Below are 14,485 nucleotides of genomic sequence, written 5' to 3'. Positions count from 1 at the left end.
CTCAGAGAAGCCAGCCACTGCCTGTGTCCCTTAAAAGGTCTTGATTTTCCGTAAACGCAGCATGTATAATAATTTTTTTAACCATTAAAGCACTTAGTGAGTTAAATGGTTCTAGTACCACTGCTATAATATTCAAGCCAGTGCAATCAACAAAAGAGGGTAGATGGGTCATTCACCTTGACTTTGCCTGCTCTTGCCTCTAGATCCTTAGCGGAAACATAGGGAAATAAGAAGTCACACGCAGAGGACATGCTATCCGGGTCCCAACAACCTGGCATGTGACAAAAGAAGCCACTCCCTTGCTAATGAGACTTGAAGATGGTAGAGGAAGTGGGCCTTGAGGACGTAGCTTAAAAAGAATCAAATGTAGAGGCCTCAGCTCATTCTCGGAAGCAAGAGCCATAATAAATCCTCTGGGACCCTGAGTCCTGCTCTACACAGGTTCCTTTGGGCCCCACGTGAATGGGTAAGACTTCTTAGTGCTTCAAACACAAACCACAGAGATGCCTTTTTCATGTCCCAAGGTCTACAGGGGGTCCTCCAGGAAACAGGCAGCCAGGGAATAATATTTGTGCTATTCTGAGGCCATGGGCACAACTTCTGGCCCGTTACTTGCTCGGGAAACCAGGGGGGTAAACTCCTGAACCCAGCATTGCCCACCTGTGAGCTGTTTCCTTGGCAACACTGTGGTTTAACCTCGTCAGCTGTTCCTGGAGAATGTTCTGTGGGATGCTGTTGACTGAGACAACTCGTCGCTGGGCGTTAAGTAGCTTCTTCACATAAGAACTACTTATGTGAACGCTACGTAAAGAGTGTTCACACAATGCTCCACAGCATGGGGGAGACCACAGTCCCCCAGAGCAGACGAACTCCCGAAGAAAAGCCCTGTGTCTTCCTGGGCTTTCTATGCCCACAAAACCAACAATACAGTGTGGGGCGATACACGGCCTTGCTTTCATGATGGAGACTGCCTTTCTTTTCCCCGGGCTCATGAGTAAATGAGGCTCTAACTCAGATGGTGTCCTGGTCAGAAATTATAAGGGTCAGAAACCCACTCAAATAAACTCAATTGCAGGGTCTACTATGAAGCTATAACAGACAATCTCTCTGATGCAGGAACCCAAGTCCAACCTGGCCTCCTGAAAGCCATCTGGAAGACAGCTCAGACGCCATGCTCTCCATTTTTCCTGGCTGCTCCCTGAATTCCGCCAGAACTTGGCTTGCTCCTGGGTCTTGCGTGCAGCTGGGACGGCCTTTACGGTGAACATCATCTGACCCTTCTGCTCCAGAGCACACATTTATGTCCAGGGGCAGATTCTTAAGACACAGAAACTGATCGATTGCCCCTAGGCTCAATTTTCCATCCAACTCCAATTAGCTGTGGATACCGTGGGCAGGTCCACTTAGCCCAAACACAGCCCCTGCTGGGGGCTTAAGCTGGACAGGCACCTCAAACATGGCTACCCAAGTGAGGAGGGGGCATTAGTGATAGAAGGGTCCGGACATTTTTCTCTTCAGTAGGGAATATTTGATCCTCAGGGGAAAAGGAATTGACAGCTGTAAGGTAAAATCCCTAGTCCTAAGAGGGTTGGCTCATATATTACAGAATTAAACATTTCAATTAAAAGACAACTCATAAAATCAACTATACTCTAATAAAAATCAAATTAAAAAAAAGACGACTCATGTTTCTTATAAATATATAACTTTATATATTATATATATTTACAATATGTACAGCATACAAATATGTTTTAATGTAATACTAATGGCAGTCTTGAAAACAGATGTTTCAAAACAAAAGATGGGTACTTATCCAAGGTGGGTTCCTGATCCATCCGGAACCCATATTCTAGACAATGCCCCAGCCCAGATTTCTGTAGAAGTCACAGGGAAGAGAGGGGTGGATGGAATGTGGCTCCGATACCCTTCCCCCTCCCAATTACCCTGGCTTTCCACTGGCACCGGCTAACATGACCCCACATACACCCCTAAAATGGGCAGACCCTGGGGCCTGGGCACAGTGCCTGGCACATAGTGGGCACTCCAGTACTTGTGGAATGAATAAAAGTGGCTGCTTTTAACCATCATGCCTAAGGCAGCATTTCCATAATCCAGAAGTTTCGGTCACAGAGCTACGGCTGGTCTAGAAGCAAATGTTTTAGGTGTTTCCACTTTATAAGTAAAACAATCTACACGTTCAAGTGCTAAATAAATTAATAGTTTGCCACAAAGTGCCATTTCTTCCTCGTGCTTTGGAATCTGGAAGCCATCACATCATCCGGTCACAGCACTTATCTTCCAAAAGTTTCTGTACATTCGACTAGTTCATCTATCGTGCGCAGCAAATCTTCAAAGGAAGGCCTTCCCTCTGGTTTCTACAATTCAAAATCAAGTAGAAGCTGTGGGTTCCAGAATCCATCCCCAAAATGACTTTTCACTGCTCCAACTCAGATAGCATTGCATACCAGAGTAAGGGACTCCTTGCTTCGGGGCCAGAACACACATGCATCTCCAAACAGGTCTAATCGATCCTGCATGTGCTGCTGCTACACTAACCTTTCTGCCACATGGCTTTGGCATCCCATTCAAGAACCTAGCAGAGATCCTAAGTGCCTGCAAAATCAAGTCCTGCTAACTCGCAGGGCCCTCTATAACCTGCCCCTCCCCCAGGCCCTTGCTACCCAGTTTTATTTCCCACAGAAACCCTCACATGGGCCCTATGCTCAATCAGAACAATCTCTACCCTTGTATACACACACCAAGTTCATTACCACCACCCTACCTTTGCTCACATTGTCCCCACTCCCCCTAGCACCACTTCTTGGCCAGAAGGCCAATCAATGCTCTTGGGAGGCATTATAGCAAGTGACCAGGGCATGGGCTTTGGAGTCAGACAGGACTCTGCTTCTCTGTAGTTAAGTGGCCTTAGGCAAGCAACAACTTGATATCCTCATCCACAGAGTGGTCATAGTAAAAGTATCCACACTTTGAAGTGTTATTTCGAGAACTAAATTGAAAGCACTTACCACAGTGCCTAGCACATCATACCTGTGAGCTAATGTTACTGTTATCTTTCAAAAGTCATTTTGGTGTCTGATCTCTTCTGTGAGGTGACATTTTAACATGGGGCGAAGGAAAACTTCCGACAACTGAGAGTAAATGACCTGAGGAAGCTGAGGCTTGTAGAAAAAAAACTTCTCTGGTGAAAGAGTAATACTTCGACAACACTAGAGATCCACTGAAAGAACAGCTACTTCTCTGGGCTTATCCCCAGAGTCCCCAGCTCAGGCGACTGTGGCAGGAGCCCCACTTGGGAAGGGAGCGGCAGCCTGAATTTACTATCTTAATTATTAGTGTTTTCCACTTCTTCACATCTTCTTCCCATTATTCAGACTGAGTTGAGAAGACTGGCTTCCTGCTTAAGAGTTAGAAATCATATAAAACATGCACTCATTCACTAGGCTATAAAGACCACACAGTTTGAATCGACCAAGCCCAGATCCCTGAATGCTTTAGAGATTGAAGGAAATAGCACCCGAAAAATGTTATACCTCCTGCCAACATCTCAGCATCACCTCGTATACATATCTGGATGCCAACTTCGGCTGATGGAGTCGGTGGCCGCGAGTAACCATGGTTACCACTTCATAGTTGGTGTTTTTCTCAAAGGGCATTCTGCCTTCAGTGAATATTTCCCACATTAAGACACCTGGAAGAGGAGAAGGATTGCCAAACGATGCACTCAGTTCCTCTTCAGGGCAGAGTTGAGGGGAAATGGAGCATGGCTCTTACCAAATGACCAGATATCTGATTTGCTGCTAAAGCGGCTGTAATTAAACACCTCAGGTGGACACCACTTCACGGGAAATTTAGCACCGGAAGAACTCGTGTACTGATCATCCAGAACATACCTAGAGTAAGACACTGAGTTACGGTCTGTATTTTGTACATGTTCTTTAATTTTTCTCCCCCTTAAAATCAAAAGCACAGTTGACTGAAGTCCAACAGGCATCCGGTTGAAGCTGGCTGTTTGCCTGTGCAGCCACGCCTCTGCAATTGCCCTCTTCCTCTAAGTGCTGGAGATGGATGCACTGTGACATTCTATCTGCACTTTCACTTTTCTGTTTTTCTTTTTCATAAGGCATTGGAGGCAGCATACAATAAAAGAATTTTGCAAACTTTCTTTTTAAGAAGCAGTTCTGTTCTTTAAACAAAAAATTTTACCCAAAGGCCCCACATGTAAAACATCTAAAGCAGAGCTGCTCTAAAGGAAGTGGTGCAAAGCGCTTGGAGCACATGCGCTTTTGCCCCCATGATTCCACAGAGCACAACTTAAAACTATAGCAAATAAAAAGAGCAAATTGCAAAATGATGTACGCACATGGTGGTGTATATAGGTATATACCATTACGTCCATCCTCTATACACACACACTCAGAACAATACTATGTAATTTCTCTATGGGAGCATACTTATGTCCTTCTGGAAGGACACACACAAACTGGTAACACTGGTTACCCCTGGGGAGGATCTTAATTGGGGTGCTAAATATGGGTTCTTCAGCCCTTTCTGTAATGTGTTCAGTATGTATTTACAAGAGGAAGGTGTTTAAGTATTATAGGAACATACCAGGTTAATTTCTGCAAGCTCCATGGGAAAATATTCAAATGATTGCACAAACTTCCTTTGCTGTATAGACAAAGATGGTGACAGTGCCACCATGGGCGTCTGTCAGTCAGGGGAGTCTGAACTGAGTGTAGAATGAGTGTTTCAAAGGAGCTGATGCAAAAGTACAGGTTTTTTGAAAGCCAAACATATGAAAATCAAACCTGAAATTGGAGGCCTTGCCTGTTAGATACAGAATATCTTCACAGAAAACAAACAAAGAGCACTGGGTCCTTATTGCCCTGACAGCCAGCAGTTCTGGTCCCATTTCGGACAGCAATGGCTTTCTAACCTCCCTCGGCCCGAGTTTCCTCAGGAGTGAGACCTGGCCTGGCCTGCCTTTATAACCGTTCCTCATGCTGGCCATGGGCTGACCACCCCGACCCCCTTTTGATTCTTGAGCAGGTCAAGCTCATCCCAAATTTCAAGCTTTTGGACTCGGTGTTCTGCCACCTGGAATATTTTATTCCTCAGACTTTCACCTAACTGACTACTTCCTGCCTTTTGGGTCTCTTTTCAGATATCCTGGTCTCAAAGAGGCCTTCGAGAGGCACCAGATTTGAAGTCGCTACCGTCACCCCTGCCCTGCGCCATCACTCAGTACCCGCCCACCCCACCAGCCCCAAGTTATCGCTATCACAGGGGTCAGCAAACTTTTTCTGTAAAAGGCCAGACAAAGAGTGTTTTAGATTTTGCAGGCCTCTGTAGAGTGAAAGCAGCCAGCCAGCACATCTGTGAATGAGTCTGTGTCCTATTAACACTTTATTTATGGACACTGGCTTTTGACTTTCAGATAATTTTCACATGTCATAATATTTTTAAAGTTTTTTTTTCCCAACCATTAAACAATGTGAACACCGTGGTTGGCTCACGGGCCATACACACATAAGTGTTGGGTCAGATGTGGTCCAGAAGCCGAGGTTTGCGGACCCCTGCTCTGTCACCTCGCTCTGTGCTCTCCCCTCTTAGTGGTTCTCAGGTCTTATGTTTCTCTCGCCTCCTGAATTTAAGCTGCACGTGGGCAGGGACTCACATGGATAATGTCATCCTCTGCAAGGGTTCAATCTCTAGTGTTGTGCCAGGCACAGAGCAGGCACCTAATTTTGTATGGATGGGTGTACAGATAAATGAATGGATGAAGGAAGGAGGGAAAGAAAGGACAAATGAAATACTTTTTAAAGGACTTTTCTAACACCCTATTAAGATTACAAAAATTTAGAGAATAAAAACATTACCGATTTGCGTATTCTAAAAACTTACCCCGAACACATTTCTATCAAAACAAAAGATTCTAGAAATTTAATCCACACCAGGGAGAAAAGAAAGTAGTGTATTTAACAGGCTATACTACCACCTAGTGGAGAGAATGATTAACAATAATTAACACAATGTATACTGTGTTATTTTAATATATTTTATCTCAGGACATCTAATAGGGTTTCCTTTTTGCTTTATCAATGCAGATTATTTCCATGCTTATCAATTCTATAAGCTAATGTGAATATCAACTAAAACCATATAATGAAGTATTAAGTAATCATAATTTCTCAACAGTTTACCTGAGAAAAAGCCAAAGCTAACAGTAAAAAGACAAATTCAGCAAAGAAATCTCTCAAAATATAGATAATCTATTTTCTAACCTTATATAAAAAACACTAAGAAGCAGAAAAATCAATCTGTACAAAAATGATGGGGACTTAAAAAAAAATGATGGGTACTTCTAATGTTTTGTTAAAGGAACAAAAGATATTTCAAAATCGCTCTTAAACAGGCATCAGAGGAAGAAGTTGACACAAACTGCAAAGAAAAAGTCAAGTACTTTCAAGGGAAAGGCCACAGTCTTACATTAATTTAATCCAAAATTTATAGAAAATGTTCACATATACTCAGCCTTACCTAGCCATTCCAAAATCAGAAACTTTCACAATTCCTGCCTCATTTACTAGACAATTTCTGGCAGCCTGGAAAACAACATTATAATGGTATATTAGTTGCAAACTTCCACAATAAAAGTAGAAAAATATAAGTTCTATTTATATTAAATTTAGTGTAACCCAGTCAACATTTGCAGAGGTGGTGTCTCTTATAAATTTATTTTTACCCCTATGGAAATGTCTTCAACATTTATATGAAAGAATGGATAGAAAGACAGGTCAAAAGTCTCATGTGCAAAAAGGCATTATTACATAATCTTTGCCAACTGTCATATCTATACAAGGACTAATATGAGGGTCAATCAGCTTTTTGCCCACCCATTTCTATTCTTATTAAACTATCTGATTTTCTTATTGATAGTGACAACATCTCTTAAAGTCCTTAATTCAGGTTCTTACTAGGCGAGCCTTATAACACACAAGCATCAGAGTGATGGGTGAACAATCTTTTACCCAGTGGCTTTGCTCAATGATTGGTCTTCTCTAACCCAAAGAGAACAGCCAGGATATAGTCACCAGGATTCTTCACCCAGGAGACAGAAGCATCAAAATCTTCCCTTAAGGGATGACAAAAACCTACCCTAATGATGTCAGTATCATAGGCACAAACATATCAAAATTGCTTTCACCAAGGTGTGGTATGTGTAGAGAGGTGTAACCTGCCATACCCACGTAGACAACAGATTTCCATCAGTTTTAAAAGTCAAAAAAGAGGAAGGTGCTAAATTCACAAGTTTCAATATGACAAAGAGATGTTCTTTATCATCACTGAGCATAATAATAATAATAACTAATGTTACACATATCACATCTTCTATTTTGCAAAGTCCTTTGCCCCAATCATAAAATGTGATCTTTAAAAGTTTTGTGAAAGAAAAGCCCAGGACTGGATGGCTTCACTGGTGAATTCCACCAAACATTTAAAGAAGAGTTAACACCAATCCTAAGTTCTCAAACTCTTCCAAAAAATTTTAAAAGGTTCACTTCCAATCTCATTTTATAAGGTCAACATTACCCTAACTCCTAAGCAAGATAAGGACACAAAAAGAAAATAAAAATACAGGCCAATATGGCTGATGAACATAGATGAAAAAATCCTCAACAAAATATTAGCAAACAGAATTCAACAGCACATTAAAAGGATCATACGCCATGATCCAGTGGTGTTTATCCCTGGGATACAAGGATGGTTTGACATAGGCAAATCAAAAACGTGATACACCACACTAACAGAAGGAAGGATAAAAATCACATGATCATCTCAACAGATACAGAAAAAGCATTTGACAAAATTCAAAATCCTTTCATTTCATGATTAAAAACTCTCAACAAGTTAGGTATAGAAGGAATGTACCTCAACATAATAAAAGTCATATATTACAAGCCCACAGCTAACAACATACTCAATGGTGAAAAGCTAAAAGCTTTTCTTCCAAGATCAGGAACAAGACAAGGATGCCCACTCTTGTCACTTCTATTGAACATAGTACTGAAAGTCCTAGCCAGAGCAACTAGGTAAGAAAAAGAAATAAAAGGCATCCAAATTGGAATAGAAAAGTAAGATTGTCTCTGTTTGCAGATGACATGATCTTATATATAGAAAACTCTAAAGACTCCACTAAAAAACTGTTAGAAGTAATAAAAGAACTCAGTAAAGTTGCAGGATACAAACTAAACATAGAAAAATCAGTTTTGTTTCTATACGCTAACAATGAACTGAGAGAAATTAAGAAAGCAAGTGAATTTCAATAGCATCAAAAACATTAACATACATAGGTAAATTTCACCAAGCAGGTGAAAGATCTGTACACTGAAAACTATAAGACACTGATAAAAGAAACTGAAGAAGACACAAATAAATGGCAAGATATCCTGTGTTCACAGAGTGGAAGAATTAATACTGTTAAAATGTCCATACTACCGAAAATGATCTACACATTTAATGCAACCCTATCAAAATTCCACTACATTTTTCAGAGAAATATAAAAAACAATCTAAATTTCATACGAAACTACAAAAGACCTTGAATAGCCAAAACAATCTTCAAAATGAATAAAGCTGGAGGCATCACATTTCCTGATTTTGAACTAGATTACAGAAATATAGTAATCAAAACTGTATGGTACTGGCACAGAAACAGAGACATAGACCAATGGAACAGAACAGAGAATCCAGAAATAAACCCATGTATATATGGTCAACTAATCTTTAACATGGGCACCAAGAACACACAATGGGGAAAGGATAATCTCTTCCATAAATTGCTGAGAAATTCAAATATCCATAGGCAAAATAATGAAATTGGACCCTCCTCTTACACCATACACAAAATTAACTTGAAATTGATTAAAGACTTAAATGTAACACCTGAAAATATACAACTCCTAGAAGAAAACATAGGGGAAAAGCTCTTTGACATGGTCTTGGCAATGATTTTTTGGATCTGACACCAAAGCACAGGCAACAAAAGCAATAATAAATAACTAGGGCTATACCAAAGTAAAAAGTTTTTTCACAGCAAAGGAAACAATCAACAAAACGAAAAGGCAAACTACAGAATGGGAAAAAAAATATTTGTAAAACATGTATCCGATAAAGGGTTAATATCTAAAATATATAAGGAACTCATTCAACTCAACAGCAAAAAAGTAAATATTCAATTGAAAAATGAGCAGAGGACTGAATACACATTTTATCAAAAAAGACACACAAGGGAATTCCCTGGCGGTCCAGTGGTTAGTACTCCACACTTCCACGGCAGGGGGCACAGGTTCAATCCTAGTTGGGGAACTAAGATCCCGCATGCCGTGTGGCAAGGCCAAAAAAAAAAAAAAAAAAGACATGCAAATGGCCAATAGGTACGTGGAAAGGGGCTCAACACCACTAATCATCAGGGAAATGCAAATCAAAACCACAATGAGCTATCACCTCACACCTGTCAGAACGACTACCAACAAAAACACGAGATGACAACAGCTGGCAAAAAAGAAAAGGTGGAGAGCAGAAGCAAGAAGAACTACAATCCTGTAGCCTGTGGAACAAAAACCACATTCACAGAAAGATAGACAAGATGAAAAGGCAGAGGGCTATGTACCAGATGAAGGAACAAGATAAAACCCCAGAAAAACAACTAAATGAAGTGGAGATTGGCAACCTTCCAGAAAAAGAATTCAGAATAATGATAGTGAAGATGATCCAGGACCTCGGAAAAACAATGGAGGTAAAGATCGATAAGATGCAAGAAATGTTTAACAAAGACCTAGAAGAATTAAAGAACAAACAAACAGAGATGAACAATAAAATAACTGAAATGAAAACTACACTAGAAGGAATCAATAGCAGAATAACTGAGGCAGAAGAACGGATAAGTGACCTGGAAGACAGAATGGTGGAATTCACTGCCGCGGAACAGAATAACGAAAAAAGAATGAAAAAAAATGAAGACAGCCTAAGAGACATCTGAGACAACATTAAATGCAACAACATTTGCATTATAGGGGTCCCAGAAGGAGAAGAGAGAGAGAAAGGACCAGAGAAAATATTTGAAGAGATTATAGTCGAAAACTTCCCTAACATGGGAAAGGAGATAGCCACCCAAGTCCAGGAAGTGCAGCGAGTCCCATACAGGATAAACCCAAGGAGAAACATGCCAAGACACATAGTAATCAAATTGGCAAAAATTAAAGACAAAGAAAAATTATTGAAAGCAACAAGGGAAAAACGACAAATAACACACAAGGGAACTCCCACAAAGTTAACAGCTGATTTCTCAGCAGAAACTCTACAAGCCAGAAGGGAGTGGCATGATATACTTAAAGTGATGAAAGGGAAGAACCTACAACCAAGATTACTCTACCCAGCAAGGATCTCATTTAGATTTGATGGAGAAATCAAAAGCTTTACAGACAAGCAAAAGCTAAGAGAATTCAACACCACCAAACCAGCTCTACAACAAATGCTAAAAGAACTTCTCTAAGTGGGAAACACAAGAGAAGAAAAGGACCTACAAAAGCAAACCCAAAACAATTAAGAAAATGGTCATAGGAACATACATATCGATAACCACCTTAAACGTGAATGGATTAAATGCTCCAAACAAAAGACACAGGCTTGCTGAATGGATACAAAAACAAGACCCACCCATATGCTGTCTAAAAGAGACCCACTTCAGACCTAGGGACACATACAGACTGAAAGTGAGGGGATGGAAAAAGATATTCCATGCAAATGGAAATCAAAATAAAGCTGGAATAGCAATCCTCATATCAGATAAAATAGACTATAAAATAAAGAATGTTATAAGAGAAAAGGAAGGACACTACATAATGATCAAGGGGTCAATCCAAGAAGATATAACAATTATAAATATATATGTACCCAATGTAGGAGCACCTCAATACATAAGGCAACTGCTAACAGCTATAAAAGAGGAAATCGACAGTAACACAGTAATAGTGGGGGACTTTAACACCTCACGTACACCAATGGACAGATCATCCAGAATGAAAATAAATAAGGAAAAGGAAGCTTTAAATGACACAATAGACCAGAGAGATTTAACTGATATTTATAGGACATTCCATCCAAAAACAGCAAATTACACTTTCTTCTCAAGTGCACACGGAACATTCTCCAGGATAGATCACGTCTTGGGTCACAAATCAAGCCTCAGTAAATTTAAGAAAGTTGAAATCATATCAAGCATCTCTTCTGACCACAATGCTATGAGATTAGAAATGAATTACAGGGAAAAAATGTAAAAAACACAAACACATGGAGGCTAAACAATACATTACTAAATAACCAAGAGATCACTGAAGAAATCAAAGAGGAAATCAAAAAATACCTAGAGACAAATGACAATGAAAACACGACGATCCAAACCCTATGGGATACAGCAAAAGAGTTCTAGGAGGGAAGTTTATAGCTATACAAGCCTACCTCAAGAAACAAGAAAAATCTCAAATAAACAATCTAACCTTACACCTAAAGGAACTAGAGAAAGAAGAACAAACAAAACCCAAAGTTAGCAGAAGGAGAGAAATCATAAAGATCAGAGCAGAAATAAATGAAATAGAAACAAAGAAAACAATAGCAAAGATCAATAACTCATAAAAGTGCTAACAAAAGATCAAGATGAAAAAAAAAGTTAATTACATGGGACTGAGAGAACTGATGAGGATGAGTATAATTTTTGTGACTTTCTGTTTGAATTAAAAAAAAAAAAATCCCACAAGGACTCAGAGGCAAAGAATATACAAATCAATTTTCACTGCAAAGTAAGGGAGCTGCTACAGTGGAGGATTACTGGACTGAATGTCAATATTATGACATAGTATGAGTGTGTTTCATGTTTGGTAATTGCAATCATTGTTGCTTTTGTTGTGGTCATTCATGTACAATGCTTGATGTCAGTCTATTTATCTCTTGTAAAAATAAAATACAGTGTGAGTGTGTGTGGGAAGAAAAAAAAAAAAGAGGGAGAGGACTCAAATCAATAAAATTAGAAATGAAAAAGAAGTTACAACAGACACCGCCGAAATACAAAGCATCCTAAGAGACTACTACAAGCAACTCTATGCCAATAAAATGGACAAACTGGAAGAAATGGACAAATTCTTAGAAAGGTATAACCTTCCAAGACTGAACCAGGAAGAAACAGAACTATAAACAGACCAATCACAAGTAATGAAATTGAAACTGTGATTAAAAATCTTCCAAAAAACAAAAGTCCATGACTAGATGGCTTCACAGGTGAATTCTATCAAACATTTAGAGAAGAGCTAACACCCATCTTTCTCAAACTCTTCCAGAAAACTGCAGAGGAAGGAATACTCCCAAACTCATTCTATGAGGCCACCATCACCCTGATACCAAAACCAGACAAAGATACTACAAAAAAAGAAAATTACAGATCAATATCACTGATGAATATGGATGCAAAAATCCTCAACAAAATACTAGCAAACAGAATCCAGCAACACTTTAAAAGGATCATACACCATGATCAAGTGGAATTTACCCCAGGGATGCAAGGATTCTTCAATACATGCAAATCAATCCATGTGATACACCATATTAACAAACTGAAGAATAAAAACCATATGATCATCTCAATAGATGCAGAAAAAGCTTTCGACAAAATTCAACACCCATTTATGATAAAAACTCTCCAGAAAGTGGGCATAGAGGGAACCTACCTCAACATAATAAAGGCCATATCTGACAAACCCACAGCAAACATCATTCTCAGTGGTGAAAAGGTGAAAGCATTTCCTCTAAGATCAGGAACAAGACAAGGATGTCCACTCTCACCACTATTATTCAACATAGTTTTGGAAGTCCTAGCCATGGCGATCAGAGAAGAAAAAGAAATAAAAGGAATACCAATTGGAAAAGAAGAAGTAAAACTGTCACTGTTTGCGGATGACATGATACTATACATAGAGAATCCTAAAGATGCTGCCAGAAAACTACTAGAGCTAATCAATGAATTTGGTAAAGTTGCAGGATGCAAAATTAATGCACAGAAATCTCTTGCATTCCTATACACTAATGATAAAAATTTGAAAGAGAAATAAGGAAACACTCCCATTTACCACTGCAACAAAAGGAATAAAATACCTAGGAATAAACCTACTTAGGGAGACAAAAGACCTGTATGCAGAAAACTATAAGACACTGATGAAAGAAATTAAAGATGATACCAACAGATGGAGAGATATACCATGTTCTTGGATTGGAAGAATCAACATTGTGAAAATGACTGTACCACCCAAAGCAATCTACAAATTCAATGCAATCTCTATCAAATTACCAATGGCATTTTTTACGGAACTAGAACAAAAAATCTTAAAATTTGTATGGAGACACAAAAGACCCCGAATAGCCAAAGCAGTCTTAAAGGAAAAAAACGGAGCTGGAGGAATCAGACTTCCTGACTTCAGACTATACTACAAAGCTACAGTAATCAAGACAATATGGTACTGGCAGAAAAACAGAAACATAGATCAATGGAACAAGATAGAAAGCCCAGAGATAAACCCACGGACCTATGGTCAACTAATCTGTGACAAAGGAGGCAAGGATATACAATGGAGAAAAGACAGTCACTTCAATAAGTGGTGCTGGGAAAACTGGACAGCTACATGTAAAAGAATGAATTTAGAACACTCCCTAACACCATACACAAAGATAAACTCAAAATGGATTCGAGAACTAAATGTAAGACCGGACACTATAAAACTCTTAGAGGAAAACATAGGAAGAACACTCTTTGACATAAATCACAGCAAGAACTTTTTTGATCCACCCCCTAGAGTAATGGAAATAAAACCAAAAATAAACAAATGGGACCTAATGAAACTCAAAAGCTTTTGCACAGCAAAGGAAACCATAAACAAGATGAAAAGACAATCCTCAGTATGGGAGAAAATATTTGCAAACGAATCAATGGACAAAGGATTAATCTCCAAAATATATAAACAGCTCATGTAGCTCAATACTAGAGAAACAAACAACCCAATCCAAAAATGGGCAGAAGAACTAAATAGACATTTCTCCAAAGAAGACATACAGATGGCCAAGAAGCACATGAAAAGCTGCTCAACATCACTAATTATTAGAGAAATGCAAATCAAACAACAATGAGGTATCACCTCACACTAGTTAGAATGGGCATCATCAGAAAATCTACAAACAACAAATGCTGGAGAGGGTGTGGAGACAAGGGAACCCTCTTGCACTGTTGGTGGGAATGTAAATTGATACAGCCACTATGGAGAACAGTATGGAGGTTCCTTAAAAAACTAAAAATAGAATTACCATATGATCCATCAATCCCACTACTGGGCATATACCCAGAGAAAACCATAATTCAAGA

The 14,485-nt window shown here is 39.3% G+C and overlaps 1 protein-coding gene across 3 annotated transcripts in view; it reads right to left on the bottom strand.

Annotated features, from left to right (window-relative positions):
• Positions 1–1,741: 1,741 nt before the first annotated feature.
• TEC (tec protein tyrosine kinase) overlaps positions 1,742–14,485 on the bottom strand; it is a 142,616-nt gene continuing 129,872 nt past the window's right edge. For all 3 annotated transcript variants that reach the window (XM_068542222.1, XM_068542221.1, XM_068542223.1), the window contains exons 15-18: positions 6,565–6,629; positions 3,796–3,914; positions 3,555–3,712; positions 1,742–2,378 (exon numbers count right to left, since the gene is read on the bottom strand). In XM_068542222.1, coding sequence (XP_068398323.1) covers positions 2,295–2,378; positions 3,555–3,712; positions 3,796–3,914; positions 6,565–6,629 — 426 coding nt within the window. In that variant the 3' untranslated portion in view covers positions 1,742–2,294. The remainder of the gene's footprint in view (positions 2,379–3,554; positions 3,713–3,795; positions 3,915–6,564; positions 6,630–14,485) is intronic.

Source organism: Eschrichtius robustus, chromosome 4 (assembly GCF_028021215.1).
Source record: "Eschrichtius robustus isolate mEscRob2 chromosome 4, mEscRob2.pri, whole genome shotgun sequence".
NCBI lineage: Eukaryota > Metazoa > Chordata > Mammalia > Artiodactyla > Eschrichtiidae > Eschrichtius > Eschrichtius robustus.
This window is presented reverse-complemented; position numbering and strand designations above follow the sequence as displayed.